Source organism: Ruditapes philippinarum, unplaced genomic scaffold (assembly GCF_026571515.1).
Source record: "Ruditapes philippinarum isolate M1 unplaced genomic scaffold, ASM2657151v2 ctg1436_1_1_1_1, whole genome shotgun sequence".
Lineage (NCBI taxonomy): Eukaryota > Metazoa > Mollusca > Bivalvia > Venerida > Veneridae > Ruditapes > Ruditapes philippinarum.
In genome coordinates, this window is record NW_026866315.1 from 187,853 (window position 1) to 214,711 (window position 26,859).

A 26,859-nucleotide genomic window follows, 5' to 3' on the forward strand; every position below is an offset into this window, starting at 1 on the left:
AAGGTGGAGGGGGTTAGGGGATTACGGGAGGGTGTTGTGTATACAGAAATACATCAAAGTATGAAAATAGCATACATTTACATACATTATCAATTATACAATGGCATAAAGAAGCCTTTACCTGTTTCTAATGGCAACTGAGTCTACCCACGAGACCAGTGCAGACCAATGTCACATGATCATGGTTTTCACTGACCCCTCTCCAGTCAATAAAGACATATCTTGAAATTTTCCCCAAAAATGGTGAATTGATAAGTCAATGAATAAATGGACAAGCTTTTGAAGTAACTTTTTAAGGTTGCTTAGAGTGAATTTTGAGCAGCAAATCATCAGGCTACAAGAAAGTGCAGACAGTGCTTAGAGTCGAATCATTATTAAACCTTGCTGACCAAAAAAAACAATGTTCAGACCAGTACAGACTACAAAACCTAGGCATATAAATTATTCACGGGAATGTTACCTTTATTGACCTTTATGTTCCTGTAAATGTTGTCAGTAACAAGAACAGTACAAATGTTTTGGGAACATTTTCTCATACTTGAATGTTGTCACTTACCTGGTAAGCTATCATGTTAACATGCTATAATTACTGCGATATCTCAATATAGTACAACAGTTGATGTAATGTTCTGCATTCAAGATTTCTTTTGTCAATTTGTACGTTTTTTGCAAGAAATTTACCTGTGACCTATTTATTGTTGAATCTGTTTTGGTGTGTTTATTTTTTTTAAGAAAAAACGGTCAGTACTGGTTCAAAGTTCAGGAACCTTAAGAAACCAACTTGTATATATTATATTATCCTGGTTATATGACTAGAAAATTATTTTTTTAAAGTGACGGTAACAGTATGAAACATATTAGTTTAAACATATTTATGTAAGCTCGATTGCAAAACAAGTTCTTGCAACTTGTATTAATTGAGTCTGCTTCCTGGAACCAACCAGCACTGGTGTCATATGAAGAAACATGGTCGTGACCGGAGTAGTGCTCGAACTCAAGATCCCTGGTGTGAGAGAGAGGCACCTTAACCAGAATGAAGCATATTGATAACAGCAGTCTTAGTACCCATTTTGATGCTAATTTTTTATGCTAATTGAAATACCCCTTTTTATGCTAATTGAAATACCCCTTTTTATGCTAATTGAAATACCCCTTTTGATGCAAATTGAAATACCCCTTTTGATGCAAATTGAAATACCCATTATGATGCTACATGTAAAAGACATACCCATTCTGATAGTTCGAGGCAGATTTGGGGCGCATAAGCGGCATTAATTTTGGGACACGTTCTACTAAATGATTTCCATTGAGTATTTCCATGTCTGCTAGACATGCAAGACAAAATATATATATAAATAAATATAATGTCAAATGTCTGGTTAAAGTGAAATGTTGCATAAACTTTCACATACCTTTGGGAAAATGCAGTGTCTATAGACCATGGTAAAATAAATTGTTTTCGATATAATATATCTGTAAAGCACTGGGGAGACAGCTTTTGATGGTTGAGTTTACATATATATATATATATATAACTCTGTGAAGCTGGTATCAGACTTCTACATGTAAGCCTCACCTGATATACATCTATGATAATCCCACAGACTTTGATCAGAACCCCCTAGGGTGTTTGCTTGTTTTTGCTAGGATACCTCTTTATTTTTATCTTGGATAGGTTGCCCTGTTTACCATGATATCTGTGTTAGTGGTCCATAACTTTAACATGTACTAAATTTTTGTATTTGAGGTTAGATATGGTGTGGTTGGATTTTTTTTTTTTTGATTGATGTTATTCTTTGATGTGAAGGCTTCTGTAAGAAGGGGTCTCAGTGTAATTCTCTGCTAAATTTTGGCTTGTAACACCCCAAAATTTCATGCATTCTATACCTATACAGGAAGTTTGCAGTCTCTGACCTTGAAATTTTGGAACTTATGGAAGCCCTGCTATTCAGCCAGCACTTTTATGCCATCTGATGTGCCATGATCATGCTCTGCATTCCTTGCTATTTAGTCAGAACTTACATATTCCAAAACTTTGCTTTGTCCACATTGAAAGATAGACAAGGTTGGCATGATACAGATTAAAGCTTTCAACTATTGACTTATGATGGACAAGTTAGTTGCAAAGTCAACACATTGACCAAGCCTAAACCAAAACTTAAAGCTATTAGGATTAAATTATGTTGTCTTTGTATTAAATGTAGCTGGAAGTTATATTGATTGGCCATACAACAACAAAACTGTCTTCTACTATTTCCAGAATCAATTTCTTCCTGAGAAAAACACCACCCATATTGTGGTTAAGGAATTGTGGGATTGAAGGTTTGTTATTGAATGGTGATTTGCGGGATATAGCTAGCATATATTTACTGTCTCATAAAATGCTGTTTATTTCTTATAATGAATCAATAAGAAAGTATAATTAAATAACAAGAAACATCAAATGTGTTAAGATTGTATTGAAATAGGATGAACTGTAGTAGAATATGAAAGGAAATTATTTCCCTTGGGAAATAGGACACATGATAAATAAACAATGGGATTAATCCTCAGCTGCTTGTTTACCCAACCATTATGATTCTTCCTATATTTTTATTGCATTAATTAAACCTTTGGTCATATTTTTATTTTAATTAACCAAAAAAAACTTCAACACTTGCTTGTTTTGCATGCTGGGTTATGTCACTAATATGTAAAAACCCATCGTGATAACTATACTTTTAGCTGACCTGAACTTCCATATTTGTTATTGATAAAAAATCAAAAATTGATAATGGACTCTCCCATAAATTGAAGCTGGACAAGTCCATATAAGAAATGCAGCACAAATCATAGCAGCCAAACTAACATACAGTTTGGTCAGATAGTTAAGTATGGTTGTGAAGTCTGGGGTGGTTTCACACGTTGGCGTCACACCTTGGTTAAGTTTTTCGTACCACCCCACTTTATTTCAGAAGTATTACAAGTATGGCTTTGAAACTTACCATACTTGTTCACCATCATAACCTCCATCTACAGACAAGAGTACATAACTCTGTCAAGGTTTTTGACAGAATTATGGCCCTTTTTTGACTTAGAAAGTGTATTGAGCTTGGTTAAGTTTTTTTGTACCACCTCACTTTATTTCAAAACCATTGGAGGTATTGCTTTGAAACTGACCATACTTGTTTACCATCACGACCTTCATCAACAGACAAGAGGACATAACTCTGTCAAGGTTTTTTGACAGAATTATGCCCCTTTTTGACTTAGAAAAATACATTGAATATGGGTAAAATCCACTTATTGCCTTAACCCTTTGAGATATTGCTTTGAAACTTTTAATGCTATTTCACATCATTACCCCCATCTGTACGCAAGAGAAGGTAACTCTGTCAAGGATTTGTTTTAAAAATTAAGGCCTTTTATCGACTTAGAATCTTGGTTAAGTTTTTAGTACCAGTCCACTTTTTGACTGAACTGTTTGAGATATTAATTTGAAAGTTGGAATACTTGTTTACCATCATGGTCCCAAAACATGGGCAGGAGAAGGTAATTCTGTTAAGGATTTTATTTGAATTATGGCCCTTTTTGACTTAGAAACTCAGTTAAGATTTTCATTCTTGTCCACTTGTTGACTTAACCATTTGAGATATTACTTTGGAAGTTGGAGTTCTTATGTGCCATCATGAGACCTATCTGTAAGCAAGAGAAGATAACTCTGTGAAAATGTTTCTTGATTTGTACTTAGAAATTCCTAGTTAAAGTCTTGTGTGCCCTTAACTGTCAAAGTTTTGTTTTATAGGCAAGCACTAAAAAAGTCGAGCGCGCTGTCCTTCTGACAGCTCTTGTCATTTTAAGTTATAACATATCTTTTCTTGCAAAAAGTTGTGGTAAAGGAAGAGTATTCCAACTTACAGACATTAACATTACAAAAAGTTGTGGTAAACCGTAAAGGAAGAGTATTCCAACTTACAGACATTAACATTACAAAAAGTTGTGGTAAAGGAAGAGTATTCCAACTTACAGACATTAACATTACAAAAAGTTGTGGTAAAGGAAGAGTATTCCAACTTACTGACATTAACATTACAAAAAGTTGTGGTAAAGGAAGAGTATTCCAACATAAACATCATATGGTTATATAAAAATACTGAAAGAAACAAAGAATTCATGAATTATCATTTAACTATTTTTATATTTAAAAGATCACAATTATTTCACAAAACAAAATGAAGAATAAGTATAGTTTATGCATGTGCCAATTTATGTTGAAATGATGACTTAATTCATCTGTATATACTTCTTTCATTGTTTTGCCTGTATTTATAGTTACATCATTGTTAATAAATGTGTGTTTCAATACAAAAAAATAACAAATAAAAGACATTACAGTCATTCATACAAGTGTTTAGTGACCAAAGTATTCCGCTTTTCAACTTCAAAAAAAGTAGTTCTTGTTTAATGTGTGTTTTGTCTCTTTGTCGTGCAGTAATACGTTATTTATTGTCCTCCTTATGTTTCTATTAATGCGTTTTTGAACACAGTTTGAGAAGTGTGGAGTGCATTTTTGCAACCTATCCCTATGATAGTGTAAAATGAGGACATCCAACTTAAGTGGCATAAATATTTTAACATCCTTAGATGTAGACTGGCTGTATTTAATTGTATGTATTATTTATGCTTTTCTGACCAGTCTGTAAAATTGAGATTTAACTGGTTTTCTTAATTTTTCATATAGTCTGTAATTGTTTTTGTAACTAAGTTTCGGTGATTATGTAAATTGGCTGTCAACTGGATAGAAGAGCCTATACGTAATTTGAACACTGATTTAAATGAGTGTCTTGTGGAGAATGGTCTGGGTGATGATCATGTCAGGGAATTAGGGTCTCATGCTCAATTTGAAAAATCAGTTATGAGGGCCCAGAGTGATTTATTGTTGGCATCTTTTAATGTAGAATGTCCTTTAACTCTTTAAGTCTGCTGGTGGCAATACCAATGCAGTCAGTGCAGACCAAGGTCAGCCTTCACATCCATGCTGTCAGATGGTCTGCATTGTTTGCTTTTCAGTCAGAACATATTTCAAAATTTTCCAGAAAAAGGATAAATGGCCAAGAATGAAATAATAATCATTTGAGATATTTAGCGTGGCAAGGGTTAATCAAGTGAAGTTATGAAAGCAGCTGAACTTAATATTGATATAAAGCAAGTCTACATTCACAATACAGCAAATGTTTGTGCTCTTTTTGTTGCTATTTTAAGATGCTGAGGCTTGTCCTCTGATGTTTTACAATCACTTTTTCACTATTACTTGTCAGGGTAAAGTTTCACAAGGCCAAAACTGGCTAAAATACTGTTCTTTCCTTATGAATGGGGATTTAATTCATCCATTTTCACCAATTACTGACTATTTCTTGAACAACTGTGGTGTTGTTTGTTCAATACTGTTCAACACAGTGATTGTTTTGGAGTTAATCAAGTTATAACAAGGTGTTGGATTCTTCCATGATGCAGACCACCCTTCTTATTGTGAAAAGTTTGGACCGGTGGAAAAGATATAAAGTGAAAAGGTTCGTTTAAACTCTTTTTAATGGATAAATGAATTTTAAGATGGAGTTGTAATGATGTTGAATAGAAGAACTGAGAAGACCTGATGGCCTCAAGGTTATAAATTTGTTTCTGAGTTCTGTCTCATATCTCAGGATTTTCATTGGTCAGTGTACATTCTGTGGCAATTTCTGACCAATCAATTGCCCGAGATCTGAGTTTGAGCTTTGAGAATATCTTTTATAACCTTGGACCCAGATCTAGAATTTTATATTTATGTTGGTGTAAAATACCCAATGGCAAGACCTCTTTAGTTGGCTGATTTGTAATCTGTCAGTTGATTGGTTAGTTAAAGGCATAAGAAGTCAAAATTGACCAATGATAAGAATTCTTTCTGAGATAGTAGGCGAATGACAAGAATTATTCCCAAGATGTTAATACACATTTTTTGTTGCCATATTAAAAAAATTGTATTTCATGTTTAGTAAATATAGGCAGTTAAAATTGTTGTTCCTAATCTTGTACACTGTTGTATATCATCTTTGTTCTTTGTCAGTCTTAAGTGAAAGAAAATATTTAAAAGATTTATGGTCAAATGCTTTAAACATGGCTATGGAATATATAATTGAATTTAACATTTGTTTTGCATTTGGATAATGTAGAATGTCAGTGATTTAAAGATATTGTACTTATGGCTGAGACAGGATGAGTGAAAAGGTAAAGATTATTGGGCGAGACAAAATAGTTCCCCATCAGATTGTGACAAAAAATCGTAGAAAAATGACTGACATGCCTTTAGGAAGCTCTAGATGGAAATGTAAGATAAAGTCTTGAGCAGTCTGCTTCTAAGTACAGTTCAGAAAAGCCTTCAAGTTTATTTCTGTAATGTTCTTTGAACTTTCGTACATATCTGAACAATATACTATGTGATTTAAAAAGAAATGGACTCGCTAGGTTTTTAGACCAGAAAAAACAGTATATCAAAGCATTCCTGTAAATATGTTTTGCCTGCATTTATTAGAAGATAAAAAGAAAAGCAAAACTGAAATGTGGAGAGAATTAATTTGCCATATTCACATGCCTGGGAGGTGCTTGACTTGGATATAAAAAAGGTCAAAGAGTGTAATTTATATGTTAGTGGCTGAACTGTGCTCAGTATGGCTTGCTGCGGTGATCTTGAGTGAAAATTACCAATAGCACCACCATTTATTATAGTTAATAACAAAATTGAAACAAAAAAATAACAAAACAATGAGTCAAAGTCAAAATTGTTTATTTTTATAAAGTCAGAAATTAAGTCACAACAATTTGGCCAGTACAAGTAGGGCACCTGAGAGGAACCACAGACCATTAGTAAGATAGCTGAAGAATCCACTCAAAGATAAAGCGGCATTATGCCTCAGAAAGGAATAAATATTTCCTTCTCTAAAAAGGGCAAATACTAGTATGAGTTTTAAAATGTTTAGTTATGGTCTAAGAATATGACATTGTAGTGCTGATTATGACAATATTGCCAAAAAGCAATAGAAGATAAGGATGGCTCAGGTATTGGGCCAATGAGTAACTTTTGGGGAATATAACACAACATCAAAAATGAAAAAGCTTTTGAAAAATAAAAATTAAAGCATTTCTGAGGCCTAATGGGCCTTTTAATGAAGTATACAAAAATCATAGAGATCTAACAGAAAGCTTACATTGTATTGTAATACAAAGTACCATACCATTAGCACAAAAGCCAGAGTTATAATATTGTACAATATATCATAGATTCTAACAGAACACTTGTATAATTTTATAGTTTCATACTGACTGGTAACATCCAGGTGAGAATGCTACAGTTATCTTGTCATGCCTAATGTTTATAGAGATGCTATAATAAGATAATAAACTATTCTCTCATGCCAAAAATGACAACTATTTTGGCAATGGTCTGACATCTTGTTTCTATCAGCCTCACACCTGGCTCATGGTGCAAGAAATTTATTGTCATGCTTGCTTTCTGTTTGATATGCAATGGTTTTTTGGGCATATGAAAATATGAAAGGTTCCATCCCACTGTGGAACACATTATTTATAATCTGTGTAATATTTATTTATTCTAAAAGGCATAATTGTATACAGTAAAAACTCGCTAATGAGACCAATGAAGGGACTTTACAAATCTGGTCTTAATAGCGGGTTGGTCTCATTAATGAGTTTGGTCAAACAGAAAACCAGGCAATATATTAAGGGATACCATGTACTGTACACATGTTTATTTCTGGGCTAACCTATTTCAAATGAGAAGATATAAAGCATACACTATTATTTTTTTTATTTTCATTTATTTTATTTCACTTTTTAACATTATAAAATTTTTAAACTTCTTTAGAGGTACAAAATGTATTATGAATGTCTTTAAACACAAACATATTTTTACATTCTTGTTAAAAGAATGACACATCTTACTCAATTAAATCACCATTTTACTACAAAGCACACCGAACAATTAACCTTTAATTATTTTCACAGTTTTCATCGCCGATAACAACTTCAAAAACCTAATCGTATCATGTTTATGTTTGTTTAAAATTATGGAACGAAAGAGATAATGATAGCAGCAACACCTCTAAAAAACTTATTGAAAGTTTTCTGTTCAATATTTTGTTGTTTAATCCTCCAGTTATGACATTAAAGGTGTGAAATTAAGAAATTATCGACAATATTATTGATCATTTCCGGATTTGATACAAAGTAACCTTGACCTCTGCCGTAAATTGGATGTCGTTAAATGTCGTAAAACTAGGACAACTGTTGTTTACATCACGTGTCAAAAAGATTTCAGCAATATACATGCATGTCAATATCAAGGTGAGAAAGTGCCCGCGGTCGTATTAATGGGTTTCCAAATGTACAGAATTTACGAAATGGGACTGAACTTACTGGTCGTATTACGGAATAACGGGGTGGTCTCAAAATCGGGGTTAGCGACCATTAAAATAAGGAATAAAAAAATCGGGTCTTTAAAAAATCGTTCGTATTAGCGGGTTGGTCTCGAAAACGGGGTGGTCGTAAAGCGGGTTTTTACTGTACATGTAAAAAGAAAAAAAATCATTTTGGAACAATTTTGTAGAATGCATAGTGAATTTGATTTAAGGTGCCAGTTTCCATGCTAACTTAAAATTGACTGCAATGAAAATTCATTTATTGGAATTTCCTTGAACAAGGATGCAACATATTAGGCTGTAAATCTACATTATTTTAAATGAAATAAAAGAAAACATAATTATGTTTTGTTTATCTTGTGTACAGATGAACTAGGTGCACTTAAATTTCAATTTTAAGTTTAAAAAAAGTTTGTTTTTCACAAGTTAAACTTTATATTACACCAAGTATAAAATTATAATCACATGATGTCCCCATTCCTTTCCATTTCCTTGATGTCAATATTGATTTGATTAAAATAAATTTACTGTTACTTTAACCTTTTGGCTATTTTTCCACGATTTAATCACCTTAACAACAAATTAGTAAGGGGATCAAAAACCAATGAAGGGGGCCAAAGATTAGCAGTCATTATTTGACAGAATTCAATAACTTTTGGTTAAGTAGATGATTGGATTAGGAAATAAAGGACAACAGTGACATAAAACAGTTATAATATGTGATATAAATAGACAAATTTAAAGTATGGGGTGTTTAAAATGAATCAAAAGACCTGTTAAAGTCTTCACAGTTTAATCAAAGTTGTTTTTAGACATTTATAGATAGGACTTGCTAGAAATGTTTGGATATTGTGGTGTAATTGTTATGATGATTTCAGATATTGATTTTGATATGTTTTAAAGATTTGAACTTTACCAGTTAAAGATACACCGTAATGTCTTCCATAGGGACTTTAATGTTTCATTCACAGAAATGTGCTGTGATGGATAATGATATATGGTAACTAATACAATGTTTTTATTAACTATGTTGTTGTTTTCCCTTTCGTTAGACGTATTACTCTTTTTTTTAAACAAAAAATTTGCCTTCTTTCATGATTTAATTATTTTAACAAAATAAATACATATATAATAATAATATGCATAAGCATTATGCAGTATATAAGTAAATACGGTAATAGGACATTTCGGACCATGAACGTTTCGGACCAGACACTTCGGACCAGATTTTGGGACACTTCGGACCAGATTTTGGGACATTTCGGACCAGATATTTGGACGTTTCGGACCATGTGTTGGACATTTCGGACCATTGTTTTGGACATTTCGGACCAGATTAAATATTATTTTTTGATATATTAGGCATCAATTATTCGATAAACTAAAGAAACTTTATATATATGCAATATATATATATTGACACTCTTTATATATATGCAATATATATATATTGACACAATGGAACGATTTTACACCTATCCCGATTTAGATTTTATATATTTTGCACTATAAATGAAGAAAATTAAAAAACAAACAAGCAATGTTTTAATGACACACGTTTGCAAACAATTTTTTTTTAAATATATACAAAAAGACATGACGAAATAGATTATTTATAGATAATCAATTTTTACATCTTTTTATATTGCAGTCATTTGTTTACAATTAATCAATTTGTTTGTTGTTTATTGTTAATTAAACTGTACTTTAATCGCATTCCAATCTAATCCAATCAATTTAAATATTTGTTGTAAAATTAGGTGAAAATTACATACATACTTCTTTTAATTGAGTGAATCGTAACTTAAACGAGTTCTATTCAGCAATTAAAACGTGTGAAAAACTGCATTGACAAGGATGTCGTTGTTCTTTAATACCTGCTAGATCACGATTTAATTTGGATGAAGTTGACTTTAAATATGTAAATTCAGCGTATATCCTACGCTTAGCAATATAGATCTAAAGGTATTCTATTATTGTTTTTAATTTTTTTTTCAATATTAAAAAATTGTCAGCGTATAGAAATACATAAATGAATTACGATAGAATTACGATATAATATTTTACATGGATAGTCAAAACAATGGTAATATAAGCTTATCAGAAAATGTTAAAATCGCGTCGGACAGGTCTTTACTGCATGCATTTTGAATATCATAAAATATAAAAAATGTCAAATATTGTAAATACATCCTGAAATAACAAATAATTATATATAAAAAGGAATATATGTTCTGGTCCGAAGTGTCCCCATCATGGTCCGAAATGACCATCGCATGGTCCGATATGTCCCAAAATCTGGTCCGAAATGACCCAAAAATCTGGTCCGAAACGTCCGTGGTCCGAAATGTCCGTAATTCGTAAATACTTATGTCAAATAAAATGCAAATTCCATTTGATTTATGCAAGGTAGAATTAATTTTTCTTGTATTTACAAAAAATTGCATGTTGAAAAAAAAAAGTTAAATTATTCTAGCCCTCTTGGTTTATGCATTTTACAAAATTTTACAGTAAAAAATGCAATATTATTTATTTCCACACTCAAACACACTATAACAATCAGAGGGACATGTTGGAAAAAATGTTAATATTATTGCCCTGGTTTCTGCATTTTACAAAACTTTACAGTAAAAATGCATAATTATTTATTTCCCTCTAACACAACATACTTGTATATATAATTATAACAATCATAGAGAAGGCCAATAGGGATGTACCATATGTCAGTGACTGGAATGATAAGTAATGTCCTATGGGCTGTCCTATATAATGATAATATCAAAGGCATGCTAAGTGGACGGAAATTGAAAAAAATTACACATAGATAATACACATACATATATTGTTTCTGCCCTGTTAGATGTCAGTGTACATGTAGCTGTGTGGGTGTGATTTGGAATTTTTCATTTAAAAATGGTAAAATAGGTAAGATCATTAACATTTGCTGTTGCATAATAATCATCACTCATGCTTTATATCTTAAATATACAAAGTTCAACTAATTGTACTGTGCGACAAGATTTTGTGTCATTTTGTGTCTGGGCAAAATCTTCCCTCTACATAAAAGCAAGATTCTGACCCAGGGCGAAAATATCTAAGAATCTAGCTAAATTGGCATGTCAATATATTTTTACTAATCATTAACGGACTTACCCATCTTGTAACCTGGACAAAACCATTCTTCAGTTTTAGGGGTATTGTCAATATAAGTTCTGAAAGAATTTAAGGATAGTGCCGGCCATGATCAGACGATGTAGAAGTGCTGACTGATCTTGGTCTGTACTAACCTTGCCATTGGTAAAATCAGTTGTCACGAGCATATGCCTAAAGAAATATCGTTATATTACTGAGATCTAAACCAGCAAAATAAAACTAAAACAAGATGGCAGCATTTAAATATCCATTTTATCAGTTAAAACAAAAACAAATATTTGCATATGTTTGAGTTTATTATTGTCAATATTTGAAATATTTTACATATTTACAGTAACAAAAGTTGACATAGCTAGCAAATTTTATTTATAGGAGCTGTGACATTTTGTCATATACTTGTATTTAAAATTACCCCAAAAATTACTTTTCCATGTTGCCCATGTTTTAAGCACACAAATGGACATTTTCTTTGGCAGAAAGTGTTGAACTGGAACCAAAAATGATTAGCCTTAATGCCACCCGAGTTTCGAGTCAGCCTGCAGAGACTCTGATTATTTAATCTCTATTGTTGTCTCAATTTTTGTATTTTAATACTGAAATCCATTAAACTTATAATGGACTTTTCCAAATTCAAAGCAGGGAAATTCATGACACAACCATTTTCTTTCTTGTATGCCTGAAATGAATGACAAGATTTTGAAAGTAATTCTGAGGACAGTTACAGTGTTGTAAACTTACCTGTGATGAACAGATTTGTGTATGGTATCACAACTAGGTCATAAATTACCTTGTCAGCATGTACCTTTGTTAGTGGACAGGTGTAAACAATTTACTCCAATACTCTTTTGGCACATCTTTGTTACCATAGTTTTCATGAAATATTGAAAATTTGTTTTCCTCAGTGAGGAGGGGAAAGTCTGTCTTTATGGTGGTGCTGATAATACCGTCATTATGGTAACGGTATGGCAGTAATGTACCTTGGAAATATAATTAGGAGAGAAAAGGTAACTGACCACAGCAAACATTGATGTTTGATACATGATGTTTTACACATGTCTGGTGCCTTATGTTTATTACATTGTTACTTCTCATTAGCCTTGTGATCTATGGGGAAAATCTCGTTCCAGCATCAGCAAACAAAGGATATTATTGCAGGAAAAATATATTTTTACCAGCAGGGTAAGGCTGTTTGTTTATTTCCGAAGACATTTGAGTAATGATTGTTTACTTTCTGGCGAGACTCAGAAATTGAGACTCAGAAATCGCCATATAGATTCTGCTTGTGGTTCTGTTTTTTCCACATTAGTTATTATGAAAGGCAGTTTTTAGCAGAGAGAAAAAATTATTGTGGTTTATAATAGAGATTGAGTCAGTTTTTTACAATCATAATTTTTGTAGAAAAGTTTGTCCTTGACACCATATCTGTACAGTCAAACTATTTATAAATTATCTTACACAAATAAAGTTATTTCCATTGACCAACATTAGTAGAATCAATGAAAATCTAATAAATATTTCTCATTAATTCCACCAGATTAATACATCTATTTATGCCCAATGCATTAGATAAAGTGTACTGTATAACTATTCTAAAATAGCACAATTGTAACATGAAAGTGGGCTTGCTAATTCACAAAAAAAATGCTTTATTAATTATTATGGTGGTTCTAAATTTATCTTAAAACCTTAACATACTAAATATCTTTAATCATCTAAGATATGTACTCCATCTTCCAGTTAGGAAAAAACAATTCATCATGCTTGGAGAAAAATTACACAATAAATATATTGACTGAATAGTGAACAGTGCAGACCATGATGAGCCAGCAGAAATGTGCCTCTGATCTTGGTCTGTACTGGTGGCTTGGGAGGAACCAATGTGTAATAGTCTGTGGTATTTCACCAGTATTGAATTATTTGTAATGGAAAGTTAATGCCATGTTTAAGTGGCCTAACAGTAGAATTTAGAGTAGTTTTGAAGGTTTTCATTGATACATGGCATACTGTGTTCAATGTTATATTCCATTGATTATTGCAATCTAAATGATCAATTATTGTACATAATTACACATTATAGACTAGCAGTGTAGTAAATACATGTTAAATATAACGTCTGAGAATATGGCAAATCTGTTCATGTATTAATGACTGCGAGAAAACAGAAAAAAATGCCTCCATAGCGAATATTTTGCTGAAATAATTATGAAAATATGCCTGCTGGTTGGTTACCTTGCAGCATTTGTAATCTGTGTACACCTGGAACAGTGAAAATTTGTTCTTATGTCATTATTTATATCAGAAATTCTTACTGGATTTAACTTTTTGCCAGGTATGTTAGCTTCAGATGTGTTATAGAGATTTTTTTCTCATGTGTGGAGAATATGAAAAAAAAGAAAATCATGGTGTTCAATATAACATATCAGTTACGGGGTATATTATAGACTGCTTATTTGTATTTTATGTTAATCTGTTAAAACTTTAGCGATAACTTCATGGAGAATCATAGCATTACTAGTATTGTAAATAAATATATAGAATTGAATGATTTGTGACTCTGTCATCAAATTGTAAAATATTGCTGGTGGATTTGATTGCTCGTTAGTAATGGTTGATTGGTTGGTTGGTTAATTGGTTGAATGATTGATTGATTGATTGATTGATTGATTGATTGATTGATACTAAGAATGTACTGGTATGGCGAAATTTTGTCACATATATATTACAGATATTGACTATTTCTACATCCTTTCCTTGTGTACCAATTAACCCTGATTTCTATATAAAAAAGAAAGTGTTAATTAATGTTTTTAAAATTTAATATTATCAACAACATCATTACATATATATAAGTTTTATGTCCTGTTTCATCATCACTGACACTATGATAATGATAATTTATTATCATCAGAATCATAATTATCATAAATATCACCATTCTAACTTATCACAACAATTATCAATCATCATTAAAAAATTTCACCCATTTATTTGACCTCCTGAAAAAGTTCATGGCATTCGCTTGTCTTCACTTTTTAAATTATATGATATGATCCAAAGTTTGCTTGAGGGCCTTAAATACATGTAACTTGTAAAATAAATAATAAACTTGTGTGTGAAACAATTTCAAGTGATTTACCTGTCAAATATATTATATAACCTGTTTGTTTTTTTATGTTCATAGTGACAGATAATGGTCTACCTTGCCCCAATTTCAACCACATGTGGATGAAAAAAAAAATCTCCGACATGTGACTAAAGGTAGATGTAGTTTGTCATGGTTGATTAACAATGTGTTATGGTCGAACTCGTAACATAGGTTCAAATGGCAGTTATTTTGAATTTCATAAAGATTAAATTTTCATTCATGAAGTTTAAACACTACTGTGTGCTGTGTGGGAATGCTGGGTTTAACTTTTAAAGTATGCGAAATTCAGTTTGTAATTTTAATAGGATTTAAGATCAACGGTATGTGAGTCAACGCGTGTTCTCATTAAAAAAAAAAACGGAATAATTAGGGTCGAACAATTGATCGGTATCAGGTTATCAATAAAAGATGATCTGTATTTTTGTATCGTATTGAAATAAGTCAGGACAACTTCGTACTGTATAGAGGGAATTAAAAAATTGTTATCTTTCGGAATTAGTCATTTTAAGAGAAGAATTCAATGAAGACGAGTTTTGAAATTTGAACAAAAAATAGGGCAGGTGAATAGGAAATGGTTTTTAATGACTTGAAAAATAAGTAGTTAAATTGAAGTTTGAAACTTTTTGTAGATGTTAAAGAAAGGAAAGAAAGGATTTAAATGACATGAAAAGGAAAGACGGTGATAATGGGAGGTGTCAACTTGGAGTAAAAAATTTGACACAAAATAATGGAGGGAAAATACAATCTTTGTAATGTAAACAAGTATAATATTCACCAAAAAGCAGGTGGCCTGTGACATTTCTTTAAAAATGGTCTTTAGTAAACAGATCCGGAGAAAGTTACGATGGCGAAATCGGCGATATTCTTGGTAAGTTTACAGTAGGAAATTTGAATTTTATTTTGAAAAAGATTTTTTTTGCTTAATCTTTATCTATCAGGCTCGCAAAAATAATATTTGAAGATGTAAACAATTGTACGTATTAAACACATTGAGTGATGTGAAGTTGCAAAGTTTGTCAACAATTATACATTGCACATTTTTAATTGGTGTGACGTAAAACCCAATTAAACAAACAAACAAATATGCTGAAAAAACCATGGACCAAACAATATTTATTATCTAAAGGACAAATAAAATTTAATGTTGATCAAGTATGTTTTTAGATTTTCTTTCATCTGATTTGGGTGAAATATTAAGTTACTGATGTGAACAAGAAAAAATGTCATAATTTATGCGTAATTTGTTCGCTTTAAGCAGTATACCACTTCAAATGTGTCAATATTTAAAGCTGATTTCATGTAGTTGCTAAATATAAACTATTATTATTACTAAGTTACATGTACTTATATATTTTGTCACAACTCTGTTTAATGAGAAATATGAAAAAGAATTTTGGAGTGAAATCCCAATATCTGATAACAGGTCATAGAATGTTAATCAGATAATGCTTAAAATTATTTTAAAGGAATTCCGGTGTTTCTATGTCATAACTTAATGATTCCGATGTTGATATAGAACTTTATGCAATAGCTAAAAATATTATATGCAGTTTTTCCTATGTTAATTACACTGTTCCTTTTTGAGTGAAAAACGGAAAACAAAATTAATTGATTATAATTACTAAGGTTTTGGAAAAAAAAACTGGCAAAAAACCCAACTTATCAAGAGTGAGTTCCATTGATATTAGGCCTGACACCACTATTGATCTGTTTGTGTAGATAATTTCACTCTGGTGACTGATTCTCATGTTGTGTTAATTGTATGAGCACCAAATATTATCAGGGGGAATTTTGACATTTTAACATTAAGATGTAGACAGACCAATTTAAAGTCTTTAATTAGTATTTAAAAAGTAACTCACTGAAGTATGAAATTTACTTAGAAAGTAGGTAAATTGCAGGTTATTTTTACGGGGAAGACTGCATGGCTGTACTGTGTTGCCTCTTGATATAGTCATTATTATTGTTATTATTATGATATGATCAAAGAGCTCTCTGACTGTAGACAAAATAATATTATAGATATTTTGTACTTGTCTGTGTATTTCTAATCATATTCAAGCTCAAAAATAAATTCCATAAAGCAGTATAGTGTGTTTTTCTAAATATAACTTGGGGTTGGTTTTTGCAGAATCTTATAGAAGATGGCGGTGCTAAATGATTTGAGCCGCGTCACGACAAAACCAACATAATGGGTTTGCGACCAGCATGGATCCAGACCAGCCTGCGCATCCATGCAGTCTGATCAGGATCCATGCTGTTCGCTTACAAACCCTATAACAAGTAGAGAAACTGATAGCGAATAGCATGGATCCTGATCAGACTGTTTGCATGCCCCAGAGTGGGTTATGTACAGTATTGGAAGAAGAAGAAGACTGGGCGGATGCGCAGGCTGGTCTGGATCGATGCTGGTCGCAAACCCATTATGTTGGTTTTGTCATGACGCGGCTCACTTAACTATGGGAAAAGCAGCATGTACTATTATACTTTATATCCACTCTTCTGGAAAATTTCATAATATTTATTAGAAAGTGAAATTTTAAAATGTTTATTATATAGCGAACAGTGCAGACATGATGATCATATGCCATGAACATGCCTTTTGATCTTGATCTGCACCGGTCAGGTCTTATGCAGGGTAGAATATATTGCTATGGTCTTGAACCCTTCACATGCATTCCATTATGTAATATTGAAATATTCAGAAGTCTGAGGTATATCTTTTATGGTTTGTAACAGCTATGGTTACCACACATGCTCCTATACCAATCTATATAGATTCTACTCAAGTTTCTTTTATTGAGCATGACTTTAACATGAGATCTTTGTTTGTGTGTTTTTTGTCACAGTCGATATACATTAAGTCATCATGTACAAGTAACATATGTACTGCAAAGGCATGTCTGAAATTCTGATAGTTTAACAACATCTGTTGCCAGCCAACGTAAGATTCTGTGGTTTCCATTAACTTTTTTATTGCGAGGGCAACTCCTATAATGCAAGTGAAATAAATGTATGGTACAGTCACTTTAAACTATCTTGATTGAATATAATGAACTTAAAGCTGGGTAATTAGTTAGATATTATCTTGCATTATATTTTAAATTAATTAACTATTTAATATTTACATTACCAGTGATTTATGATCATTTTATAATGAGTGTTTTAAAATGAGGTATGAAACAATGTGAATTACTTTTATAGAAGATGATTTGGATTGTACTGAACCTGATATAGTGGGACCGGCTTCATTTAAAACTTATTCTTTGACCATCTAGCACAGGTATATTCTTGTTGTTTTATTGTTTTACTGTTATAATTTATAAATCTGCATAATTTCCTGAATGGAACTTTGAAACAGTTCACTATCAATATAAATAAGAGATATATCTATCTGTTATGATTAGATATTATGATATTGGCCTGGCAACAATTTTAAGAGCCCATTCAGAATGCCATGAGTTTTATATACTAAAATTAAGGATATAATATACCTTAGTGACTGCTAGAACCAAAAGTCAATATTAAGGCTTTAACCAGGACTCTGCAGTCATGTGCCGTCTTGAGCAGAGTTTATACTAGTTGTTAATTGTTGATAGTTCAATTTTGGTACTTACACTTTGAATAGAGTCACTGTTCTAAATTCAAATGACAAAGTCGTTACACAAATTCAGAGAGGTAAAGGTCAAGAAATTGCAGTGATAGTAACTGTCAGTTGAGAAATACTGTCAATTGTGTATGAAAAAAAAACACACTAATAATAAAACACATTACAACAACAATAATTATTAATAATCCTTCTTTTTTTTTTCAATGGTATATGAAGAATACAATCAATTTGGGTGACAAATTAATATCACCTTGGTACATTGTTTTAATGACAGCTGGGAATCTGTGAAGAAGATGAAAGACACACTAAAGATTGAAGCTGTCAACAGCTTACAAGGCCCTTGACAAGTTTTCCTGTCAGTAAACAAGATATCTATTGTTTATCTTTCTCTTTGTTTTTTTTCCTTTCATCTTTTGTTGAACAAAGACTTCAAATATTTAGTGACAGCCACCAAAAAAACACACCTCTACTCCCTGGTCTGTAATTATCTGGAAATGTGCCGCCCTTACTTGTCAGTTACAAATTATTTTTTACTGGAGTTATTTTTATGAAAAGAAATTCCTTAAAATAGCTTTGCTTTCTTAAATGGAAAATAGTGACCATGGAACTGAAGGTTGTCAGTGTACCTGCTAGAGTGGAAAGTGATGTAGCCTTGGCCTGGCCAGCCTGACCAGTTCATTAAATTTTCATGTTGACATCCCCAAAATTGATAATGGCCAGTTCTAAGGAAGCTGGACAAGTCCATTTATGAAATTTAGAAGGGTATATGGGTGAAGGATTAACTTAATAGATTTGATATTCATCTTTATATATGTAATACAGTTATAGTGATTTATAAAGATAACGTTTCAATAATAAACTATGTTTTTCCACATATTGTATTGTTACACTTGGTGCCCCTCTATTTTCAATCATGTCCCCATGATATTATGTCATCTGAAGGAACACTTTAATGCATCATTCAACTACATGATTTTATCTTTACCAAAAGGGAGTTATGTTTCATTCATGCCTTTGCATTCTACAGCTCATTAAAAATTATGTCAAAGGGAAAAAAGCAGGGTGAAAATAAGTGAGAGGGGGGCAAGGCAAATAGATTATGGGAAGATTAAGGGAAAGATGCCTATCTGGAAAGCTTTTACTGCATAGATAATGATCACTGTTGAATGGTGCTAAGACTATAAGGAAAATTCTATGTTTGAAAAAAGAGTTTATAATTTGAAATAATTCATAGGAAAACTTAAGTGTGTAATTATCCTAAACAAAATTTTGTGGCATAATTAAATATCTTTTTGGAATAGTAAGGATTAAGTATATTTTGACGATATCAACAACAACAATAACAACAAGACACCCAGAGGTGAACAAATGAATCATGAATAATTAAGGTAAATTTTCTTGATTAGATGAACTATATTTGAGTCACGCCGTGACAAAACCAACATAGTGGGTTTGCAACCAGCATGGATCCAGACCAGCCTGCGCAGTCTGATCAGGATCCACGCTGTTCGGTATCAGTTTCTCTACTTGTAAAAGGGTTTGTAAGTGAACAGCGTGGATCCTGATCAGACTGCGCTGATGCGCAGGCTAGTCTGGATCCAAGCTAGTCGCAAACCCATTATGTTGGTTTTGTCATGATGCGGCTCATTTTTGTTTGAAGTCACACACATATATCATTTTTCCACCAAAGAAATAAATAATTTTTGTATCAGAAATATCTTTTATGTTTTATCTCTATTGAAAATTAGTCAGCTAGAGGCTAAAATAAGATGTTTTATTTCTTTTCACCGATTATCGTGACTTGTGGTGACTTACTAATGTTCACGGGTGTACTGTTTCTAAAACCAAGCTCTTTACAACAAAAGGATGTTTTTGGTATATTTACCTTTAAGGGTTTTACATTATGAATCTTTAACTATACAATCAGATAAGATGTAAATGAACCAGATGTCATTCTAATAATCTCCCCAAAATCATCTACTGATCTGTTTGCCCATCTGATTCAATTATCATCATTTCGAATCACATGACAAGTCATGTGATGAACAATGTTACTAAAAATAGCATACAGCTTTTCAGTTATTTCCTGTACACATCAGTTTTGACAGGTGAGGAGAGATTTTAATTGGTGTTTGGTTTGCCCTGTGGACATGACTGACTGAATACCTTTGAATTAATCGTTGAGATGTAACGAAAATAGCTTACTTCATTAACATCTATTATAATTAGTCATGTCCTACATTTATACAAGCCTTATCCTGTCATTCACAAGGTGAAAATATGCAAAAGTTGTGAAAGTTTTAGTTCAGGAAGAGACAAAATATAAAAGATCTTTCCTTTTTTCTCTATTTTAAAAACGTTTACTTATTCGATTGGATTAAAGACTTCAGAATGAGATATTACATCGTTACGGGGAAAAAAATACAACAAAAGTGATATTTTCATAGGCGTGTGACAGAAAGAGCGGATGAAGTTGGATATGAATTTAAAAATTGGATATTCATAGAATAAATAGGAAATTGTAGAGTTTAAATTGTTTTGTGGTTGTTTTACAATGAAGTAAATAGTGAAGGATGAAAGTACATTCATGGGATTATTATGTGAATTTTCATAAAAATATTTTTTAGACCTTCAATTTGGGGAGAAAAAAACATTTGCGAATTAACAAAACAGAAAAATCCTCAACAAATGTTAATCTATGATTTTAAGTTTTGATTAGGAAGGAAGTTTCATTTAAAAGCAACAATAATCGGCAAGATGGTGTTTGCACCTCCCCCGGTGTTTCTGCATTTGGCCTCAACACTATTGCCAAGGAGAAAGTCAAGGTGAAACAGTATTTCCCATCTATTATTCATATAATTTATAAAGTGTCATGTGTATAGGAATGAATAAGATATTATATCTTAACTTTACATCTAAATTTGAATAAAATTGTAAGATTTATTTATCCTGAGGTAGCTCATAAAAGTTTATGGTTTGTCAATCTATGCATAAGTGTCATTTTGTGCTTGAAATAATACATTGAGAGCTTAGGTGCTTGGACATTCTGCTTTTAGAATTGTAATTATTACAGACCGAAAAATAAGAAGTAAAGTTGTAGTGTTGGCTATAAATTAAAAGAAAGAATTTGATAAATCACTCTGATACTACCTGTTCATGGGTCATTTGAGTAACTGAGCAGCTTCTAAAAGAACTTGCCAGGAGTCCTCATTGCATAATGTCAGGCATACCCTTGCCACTCATAGTGTTTCCTGTCTTTCTGGGTAAAAAAAACCCCAAAGATTTCAAGCATGGTATAAAAGCTTTACAGGTGCTTCTCAGAATGTTGATATGAAAATCACTGTTAATACAGGGGTTGATAGAGTTACAGAAAATTGCTATTTTATTGCTCAACATATCTGTCAGTCTTAAAAAGTTTATTAGATGTAATTGAATGTCTGGACAATACTGAATTCTGTTTGTAGTTTACAGTTTTATGTAACTTCAATGGATGTTAGGGCTGCAATGATACCATTGATCAGTGGCCAGTAATTGCCAAGGCTTTATCTATAATGATGTCCATGTATAATTTACAGTTTTATCATAACAATAACAGTACAGAAGATCTGTATATGAAAACATCTGTTTCTATTAATTTTGTACTGATCATCAATTCTGTCAGGTTCAGAGCAAAATAACACAAAGATATTGTCAATGATTGTCTCAGAGATTTGCATGTTGTAATTGAAGACACTGTGAAAATGTTTTGTCATTTCCTCAGTGCTCACAGACACTGGCTTTGTCTCTGTGCTTTCTTTAGTTGATGGAGCAGGGCTGGTGTGTGTCCCAAAACTTATTACAAGGGAAGGTCTCATGTCTTCTTTTATGTAAGATATCTGGTAAAAAGTTTTACAAGTTCATGTCTTGTTTTTTGAGCTGGTGTCATGTGTTGTACAACCTTTTCACTTTATTATATTCTCATTTTTATGATGTTGTTAGGACAGATTCGAATCAATTGTTTAGAATACTGAATATTGCTGTTTTTGCTTAAATCGGTCAATCAAGTTGTTATGAAAGAATTTTTTTTTAAGTGGGAATGATATTTGATGCAGTCTTGTTTGGAAATTTGCATTTTTGTACAGAAAATAGACACTGAATGATATATCGTGTTATTATTATTCACCGAAGGTTGACCTTCCACAGGTCATTGTTTTCCCTAAGTCATGCATTGTTTTTATGACTGTAATATACTATTGCTTATTTAAGACATAGTACATAGTAAGTCAAGTTTGTCAACGTAAAATAAAACCCTTCAGATATTTATAGCGTTGACTTGATGAAATGACCACAAAATGTGGGAGGCTATCTTGTCATGTGCATCGTAAATTATTGACTAATTCTACAGGTCAATATTGTGATTATTATGAATACTTTTATTTGGATAATATATATATTTTCTTACTAATATATGACATGGCAACCACATGCATGTGCCATTTACTTGCATTGTGATCCTTAATAATGTATAATGTGAATACCCATTATTGCTTTATACATATTTACAATATATTTACCAAAAATTTGAGTTGTCATGAATTTTCTAGTACACATATAATTCTTTTGCACAGTTTTCAACTTTAATATAAAGAATTTTAAAGAAGAAATACAAGGGACATAACTGTTCATGGAGATACTTAGTATTAGACTAGTCCAAAGGGCCTTAACTCTTAATTTAAATACAAAAGTGAATCCCAAAATAATGTAATGAAGACTGTTCTTATACGCAGTCTGCACTGTGCGTCCCTTTGATTAAACCAAAAATTAATTGATGAATTGTAAAGTTTAAAGGCCCAACTGGACTATAAAAGCCAGTAGATGGCGCTAGGGCAGGTTTCTTATTAATTTTATGCATGCTTCACTTCAGGGACCCTTTTTCAAAGATTTAAGATTAATTACCAAATGCATTTAAACAACACTTGGCATGTATGTAGGCATAGATATTCTTGATATAGATTGACCAAAATTATTCAAAATAAAACTTTGTTAAGTGTGTTTCTGGAAAAAAATACTGGCTGTCAAATTTGAAATTTGAATTTCCATGGGAGGAGCCAACTGATCATTACAGGTCATCAACCTTCAGTAGTAAACAGATGCACGTGGCAGTGTTTATTTCAGTGAGAGAGATTTGTAGCAGACGATATATATTTCAGGGAGAGAGATTTTCAGCAGACGACACATTCGAATGCTGAATACATGATAAGAAAAAACAATAACTTTTACTGATCTTACTTTATCAAAAAGTATTTATATCCAACAAATTTACAATAATCCATTAATCTATGATTTTTTTTAATTTCAAAGTACTGATTAAACTTGTATTTAAATGGTTTAAACTTCATGAAAACAGTAAAAGTAACTTCCAGGTATAGTTCATTTACACAATATATTTTGTTGTAAGTATCTTGTAGTCAAAATAAAATTTCACAAATGTTTATCATTTGTATAAAATTTTTATATATTAATAGTTTAAAAATTTTTTAAATTCCTGTCAAGATCATTTTTAGCAGTTTTTCTTAAAAGAAATGTCCCATGTAAGGCACATCCTTTGGATTTGGATATAGTTGTCTGGCTTGATGAAAAAAAACTGACTTCAAAAATAATATCTGGACAAGATGGCTTGATAATGTCTTTTAATTAATCTGATTAACCTGCGAGTTATATATAACATCCATTAAACCTCTCCTGTGTAAAATCAGCTGTTTTGTTTATATTCTCTCTGTAGGTTAACACTGCATTCTATTTTTAGCTCATGGTTTATAACAGACAGTTTTACACCACTGATTAGTCACACCCACAAATACTCGCTGCCGCGGCAGCGAATGTTGCCCCTTTAAATTGTTTGATGTTAACCGAATAATTAATAGTAATCACATCCGAGCAATCTTCAATTAATCAAACTTGATGAACTTAATTATAGTTCATTCTTAAAACTATATAAAATATTATATTGTGTACTAGTAAGGGATCATTAATTGTGATTCCTTTTTATTTGGTATCATTATGAATAATCATGATATCATAATGTTTATAAATGATGTTATTACATAATTTATGCACTTTTTTTGGGCACTTGAACTTAGTGTTTTAAAGTTGGTCGGGCCTGTTTATATTGGACCTTGAAGATTTCATAATGTACTCATTAGGAATGTACTAATTAGGCAAGGGAAGACAATCTGTTTTATGGGGGTCTCTGGTTATTGGAATATAAAATATATATACACCTTTATTGGACGGGCCAATTTTGCATATAAAAGGGGCCAACAAATTAGATGTTGACATCCGATATGTAAGTTTTTTACCGTATAAAATATGCAAATGCTGAGTATACTAATATCAATAAAGTTATGAAACATTAAAATTATCACCTTACTTGGTAGGGTCATTTTCAAATTTCAGTTTGCGGACCATTATCAGATATTCCTAATGTTAAGTTCGTTATGAATGTAAACGATTAATATTGTCATTTTGCCAACTGTTGACTATAATTACCAAGTCAGGCGTTAAGTTAATTAGTACAGATCATACGTGTTATACAATATAATAAATGACTGATTACTTGCTTAATTAGTTATCATATATTTACATCTAGAGTGATACAGTTTTATTCTTTGCTCGCCAGAAGCACAACTTCAGTTCATTTCTTTTTTGTTTGTTTTCCACCATGATAGGCTAATTGCGATCGCGAGAAATACCAAAAAATACCAGATATATAGATTTGGAAGTTCAGTGAAATTAAAACTTTGTTTAAGGGATGGTACCTCTATTAATGGGCATTAATTAATATATTATTTTAAATGACATTTTCTTCTTGTTTGTATATAACTGGAAATGTAAATAATTAATAATCATGGATCCAGAATTTATACAATTAAATAAATTGCACAAATATTGTCCTCTCTCAGATATTTATGATATTTTAATAATTCATACTAAATGTTTTTGTACTATAAAAGTTCATTTACACAGTCTGCTGAGATATTAATCTGCTGCCTGTCAATACAGAATATAGAAACAACTTTATAATTTGACAGCCATGCTTTGTCTATAGTGTTGACATTTCGATAGAATAATGTGTATTTCAATACTTTATTAACAAATGATGTATATCAAATATAACATTTAAATTTTGACAGCACAAGGATAATGTTAACTTATTTATCAATCTTATAAGTACACAAAGTAGTTAAATAATGGCTGCCACCTAGACCAAGGGCAGCCTGCACATCTGTGCCGTCTTTTGTCACGCCTTAACTTTATTGCCTATATGAATTTATATGATGTTTATTTTATATGCTTTAAATACCTTGCTGCCAGCTACAGAGTTCTCTTTTACACAACCAGTGCTGGCGCGATCTGTGCCATCTTAACTGGTCTTAAATTTTTGTCTACAATAAATGAATATGCGATACTTTCGGTACATATTTCAAAATCTCCCTAAGTGAAAAGTGGTTTTGTCCATATTGAAAAATGGACCAGTCCATTTTAGATATTTAGCTTGGTATATAATGATTGTTGGTTAATGATGGACCGTTCCGTTTTTATGGCTGAATTTATTAAAATTATGATAATTTGGGGAAGAATGCATTCAACTTGATTGTTTTGATTGTGAGATTTAGAATATGTCCTACCATAAAATGTAATCAGAAATAAACACCAAGAAGTTAAACATGTGATAGATACTGCTGTTAATTGATTTTTTTAAAGAAAACATGTGGGTGTTTATGATAAACACTTGAGAGAGTCTGGAGGTCGTCATATTGGAAAAATGTAAGCACTTGTTCACTTTTAGTACTTTTAGACCATTAGTCATTTAAAACCTGCACTTGAATTTATTCCTTTCATCATTGAAAAGTACTTTCATATATTTGATGGTGTGAAGGTTGTTTAGGTGGGAACGTGATATTGGAATCTGATCTGTTATGTTTCCTCTGTTATTTAAATGGTTTGGTAATGTACAGTTTTGTTTGAAGTATTCCCTGGAGAAACAGATGACAATATTTAATGAAAATAGTTAAATGAAAGCTAAATAAGTTTGTCTCTGGAATGTTGATCACTACTGAAGGGATTGTTTTGTTCAATATAAAAGATTGTCTGTGATTATTTGGGAATGATGTTGCTTCAGAATATGCTGTAAGTTTATTTTTTAAAAATATTTTCATCTCGTTGAATGATTTTGTAAATAAAGATGGTAAAGAAAAGTGTTCAAATGGTTCCAGGGGGGTAATATTTACTGGTTTTCATTTTTATCCGAGGCAGAGAATGTGCCAACTTAAATGGATTTGGTCAAGGGGGATATTTTAATAATACAACTGATTTTAACAGCATTTTAACTGATGATAGGAATATCAAATTGGTTGTGATAATTAATTAATATTATTTATTGAATTATTATTATTTATTGTATTCTTGAAGGTATAGGGGAGATTTAAAATGATAAATTTACTGTAGTAGCTGATATATAA

The 26,859-nt window shown here is 31.7% G+C and overlaps 1 protein-coding gene across 17 annotated transcripts in view; it reads left to right on the forward strand.

Moving 5' to 3' along the window:
• LOC132732097 (disabled homolog 2-interacting protein-like) overlaps positions 1–26,859 on the forward strand; it is a 170,020-nt gene that overhangs the window by 113,000 nt on the left and 30,161 nt on the right. Inside the window, exon 1 of one of the 17 annotated variants that reach the window (XM_060718456.1) lies at positions 5,305–5,549. The exons of 11 other annotated variants lie outside the window; for them this stretch is intronic. In XM_060718456.1, coding sequence (XP_060574439.1) covers positions 5,485–5,549 — 65 coding nt within the window. In that variant the 5' untranslated portion in view covers positions 5,305–5,484. Of the gene's footprint in view, positions 1–5,304; positions 5,550–9,370; positions 9,451–12,654; positions 12,783–15,025; positions 15,617–21,059; positions 21,184–26,362; positions 26,528–26,859 lie in introns of those variants that run through there. 5 more of the 17 variants (XM_060718457.1, XM_060718453.1, XM_060718458.1 and 2 more) reach the window with 5 other exon arrangements.